Genomic DNA, 4866 nt, shown 5'->3' with positions numbered 1-4866 from the left:
AAAACTGGCTGTGTCTATAGTATTATAGACTACACAATATTATTAGACTATATTATTTTTAAATACATTTTTAAATGATTATTATTTTTAAATTATTGTCCCTGGATCAGTAGGATACTCTTGTAACAAAGTAGCGGTGGTAGATGACAGATTTTAAGCATCAATTCTGCTTAAAAAGATGCAATATAATCCTGTTTACATGAAATAAGCCGCTCCCGAGCAGGTTTAAGCTTACGGACCTGTTGCTATGACAGCAACTCCAGGATGAGCTTCGAAGAACCAAACAATCCAAGATCATGCCAAATCGTCAACAATCAAATCCAGCTAACTGAGTTAGCGACGTACGAAGAACGGGCCCCAGAGATGTTTAAATAAGTCCATCTTCGTCACATGACACAAACACTGAACTAAACTATAGCTATAAATAACTATAAATATAGGCTCAACTGCCCACAAAAGTAGACAGTAAAGAAAAAAAAAAGTTGGTTTCACTTTATTTTGATGGTCCCTTTAACACATTCTGTTGACTATAAGTAGCGTTGCACCTACATGTCTACTAACTCTCATTAGAGTATTAGTAGAGTATTAGTAGACTGGTAGGGTTAGGGTTAGAATAAGTTGACATGTACTTGCAAAGTTACTTATAGTCAGTAGAATGTCTGCTGGGAGACCATGACAATAAAGAGTTAGCAGATATTAAGTAAACAGTCTACCAAAACTCTGATGAGAGTTAGTAGACATGTAGGTGCAATATTAATTATTGTCAACAGAATGTTCAAAAGGGACCATCAAAATAAAGTGTTACCAAAAAGTTATGTACACATACACTTGCACATTTAAAAGCTTAAATGGAAAACATCCTGTTTTTTTTTTTTCTTCAGAATAATGACCAGCCTTTAGTAGAAGGGAGCAACTCCAAAGCTTATGAAAAAACGGACATGATTGAAACACCTGAACCACATGACTCTGATTCATCAGTCAGCAGCACAGGTAACAAAATGATAAGATCAGAATTTTATTTATTTTTTGCTTAAGTGAACCTTGTTCTCATATTGCTGTATACTGATGTGTTTACCAACTTTTCTTTGGTGTTTAAGATCCCAGGTTTTTCAATCTAACCATTATAATAACTGGAAACTCTTCATCAGTCCAGTTTGGACATGAAAACGTTCTACTGGGAGAAAAACATCCAAATAATGAAAATGCAGAAATATACAGGATTATTCCTTTACAGAAGAAGATATCAGAACATCACGTCACTGTGATCAACATGATTGACTTACATGAGACTGAACAAGTGGATCATCTAATCGATCAACTTATGCATGAGAATGCAATTCACGTCTTCATATTTGTTGTGCGACTGGGTCAGTTAACAGATGCTGATAAGATGGGTCTTGAATGGCTTCAGAGAGTGTTTGGCGACAAAGTTCTTCAGTTTGTGATGATTCTCTTCACCCATGCGAGAGAGGAAGAGTGTGACACTATAATTGATGATCTGAAGAAAAACCCTGTTCTGGAGCAGCTGCTGGAGAAATGTGGAGGAAGATATGAGACCTGCAACAAGATGATGAACAACCAATCAGAGATGAGAGACCTGATGAAGAAGATTGAGCGTATGTTTAATGAGAATAATCATCGACGCTATACTGGGGAGATGTTCAACACTGCATTAATAAAGAGAAAAGAGCTGGAAAACAGTGAACATAAAAGTAAGAAAACCGTTTCTGTATTTCCCCTGTTTACCCCAAATATTTATCTAACATTCTTATTCAAAAATCACTAATGGTATAGACACATTTGTGGATAGAGATGCATGATATATATGAGTTCAAATTTCATTGGTTTAAATTAGTTGTTTAGTAGATTACAGTAGCTCTTTGTCATTATTGTTATAAGTAAACAATCAACTAGTAGTAAGTAATATGCTGATACTGACCTCTAGAGGTGATATTTGAAAAGAGACAATAGTCAAAAAAAAAAAAAAGGTCCTCCACAATCCAGAGGATATGCAGTAGTGATCAGAGTCACACAACTTCTTTCCCATCACAACCAATTTTCTTACTATCTACTTAGAAATTAACATATTGTAATCACAGATAAGTACTTTACCTTTAACTAATGAATGACAAGAAAAATAAATTATATACTCTATTAGTAAAATTATTTATGCCTTAAGAACAATTCTTTATTCCAGAAATAGAACCTTCAATCAATGAAGAAACAAGGAAGTCAGCCACAAAAACAGAGACAAGAGAGCCACATGGGGTAAGAGGACATTAATGTTTGCTGCTTGATAGAGCATGATGGGAAGCAAGGAGAATAATGCTAAATACATTTGTAAAATCTTCTAGGACTATTAATTATTATGGTTGATTAAGGAATGTATTAATTACAAACAAAAACAAACAAACAATAAATAAATACATATTTCTCATTTTAGTAGACTATTGTGCTCCCAATTGTTATAAATATTCTGTCTATCTGTGTTTAGACAAATCTTCAAGTTATGGGATTAAAACAAATATCTTTAAAGGAAATGAAGCATGTGATTTCGGATTGGATTAAATCACATGCTTCATTTCCTTTAAAGATATTTGTTTTAATCCCATAACTTGAAGATTTGTCTAAACACAGATAGACAGAATATTTGTGACAATTTGGAGCACAATTATTGTCCCAGTTATGTATGTTTTGTTGTGTTTAGTTTTAATCAGTTCCTCAAGTGTTCCCTTAGTTGTTTATCACCTTCACCTGTCTACCCCTCATTAGCCTCATTATGTAAACTCCCTCTTCAGTTCTAGACTTTCTCCCTGTTAGTTCCTCACGGTTGCTGATGCGGATTTACTGATCTTCTGTGTCATTTGGAATAAATTCCCTGTTTAAAACTATCTTCTACCTAGCAGTAGCACAGTAGTGGCTCCTGACTGTAAATTTAGGTTGGGCAGATTCTGGGTCGTAGCGCTAGTTTATAATAAACTCAATGTTTATAGTCCTCATCAGTGCCGATCCTAGACTTCTGGGGGCCCTACGCAAAACTGTGTCATTGGAGTGAGGTATGAGTGGTTATGAACTAATGAATGAAATGCATTTGTCTGTTTCACCATGGCAACAGTACCCGACAAAAAGACGTCTGCGTGCTTCAGAGTCAATACAAGTTAATTCTTATCACTGTTATAATATCACAGGTGCACAATTGGCAGAACGGTAGGTTATTGAACTAATAGGCTATTCATTTTCATGGTATCCCACGGGCAAAAACAATATATAAAATAATAATAAGTGCATTTTTCTTATTTTACAAATGATCTGCCAATAGGGTAAAAAAAATACAGCAGTGGCTATTTACACTAAGTGGAATTAGCATAGGCCTACTTTCTTAGCGATATATCCTAGTTACACTTAGTGAAAATAGTGATATATTCTATTTACCATGTCAAGTCAAGTCACCTTTATTTATATAGCGCTTTTAACAATACAGATTGTGTCAAAGCAACTGTACAACATTAATTAGGAAAATAGTGTGACAATAATGCAAAGTGACAATAGTAAACACTAATTTTTCAGTTAAAGGCAGTTCATCATTGAATTCAGTGATGTCATCATCCAGCTCAGTTCAGTTTAAATAGTATCTTTGCAATCATTTGCAATCAAGTCCTGGAAATGAAGTGTCCCCAACTAAGCAAGCCAGAGCAACCAAAACTCCATCGGTGACAGAATGGAGAAAAAACCTTCGGAGAAACCAGGCTCAGTCGGGTGGCCAGTTCTCCTCCGGCCAGAAGAACCAGCAGGTTGATCCATGCTGCAGCAAGGGGGCTCATCTATAATAATAATAATCTATAAAAATGTATAACAATAAAGCACCCTGATCCTGTCACTTTTGTCAGAGCTGTCAAACTTCACACCATTACATCACATCAAAGTCCACCTCCTGCCTCCATCCTCCCAGCATTCCGAAGAAGGCCATTGTTTGGGACTGAATGCCTCTGCCATGTAGGGTAAAGCCCCCTCCTGATGAACGAAGTTCCCCTCTGCAGAGGCTAAACAACCACAGAGGCTGTCCCTCTCTAGCACACACACCTTCATCATTTATATAGCGCTTTACCATAGATTTATATTGTTTTCACATAAAGATAGTTCTGACTATTACAAACTAACCTTAACCCAAAAGAAAACTATTTTCATAATAATAATAACATTAAAACTAACTATCTGTCCGTCTGTCTTTTCTCTATATTTGAGGACCTAAAAGAAAGCTTTATCTGATTTAGCAAAATTCTACATTCTTCAGCAATTTTATCCCTAAAAGTATGACTAGGTCAGAAGCAAACTCGTGCTCTATGCACCCACTGTAGTCTGGAGCGCTCTTCCATATATGGACAAACTTCCAAGCGGCGAATGTTTGGGAAAGTGACGTCACGGGTTAAGCGCACAGACAGTGAGATCTTATTCTCAAAGCTGCTTCTTAATCAAAGCTTTAAAACTTTCGCCAATTTAAATAAAACCTTTGTTCAACTTATGACAAACTTATTTATGTGTTCGCCTCCATTATATTTCGCTCACACGTTAAGATGGTTACACTTTATTTCGATAGTCCACTTTAGACATTCTATTAACTATAAGTAACTTTGTAACTACATGTCAACTAATTCTCATTAATTTGCAACTGCATGTCTACTAACTCTCAGAGTAGACTGTTAGGGTAGGTTTAGGGTTAGTAGAATAAGTTGACAAAGAAAGTGTTAGAAGATATTAAGCAGACAATCTACTAATACTCTACTAACTGATAGTTGACATGTAGTTGCAAAGTTACCTACTGTTAATAGAATGTCTAAAGTGGACTATCGAAATAAAGTGTAACCCAAA

The 4866-nt window shown here is 35.6% G+C and overlaps 1 protein-coding gene across 1 annotated transcript in view; it reads left to right on the top strand.

Annotated features, from left to right (window-relative positions):
• Positions 1-881: 881 nt before the first annotated feature.
• Positions 882-4866, top strand: part of LOC107731114 (interferon-induced very large GTPase 1-like) — a gene marked incomplete at its 5' end in the record, with an annotated part of 14510 nt that continues 10525 nt past the window's right edge. The window contains 3 exons of the mRNA XM_016542102.1: positions 882-990; positions 1098-1712; positions 2198-2268. Coding sequence (XP_016397588.1) covers positions 882-990; positions 1098-1712; positions 2198-2268 — 795 coding nt within the window. The remainder of the gene's footprint in view (positions 991-1097; positions 1713-2197; positions 2269-4866) is intronic.

The sequence above is a fragment of the Sinocyclocheilus rhinocerous genome, unplaced genomic scaffold, assembly GCF_001515625.1.
Source record: "Sinocyclocheilus rhinocerous isolate Xijiao unplaced genomic scaffold, SAMN03320098_v1.1 scaffold6845, whole genome shotgun sequence".
Classification (NCBI taxonomy): domain Eukaryota; kingdom Metazoa; phylum Chordata; class Actinopteri; order Cypriniformes; family Cyprinidae; genus Sinocyclocheilus; species Sinocyclocheilus rhinocerous.
Note: the sequence above shows the minus strand (reverse complement) of the source record. Positions and strands in the feature narration are given on the sequence as shown.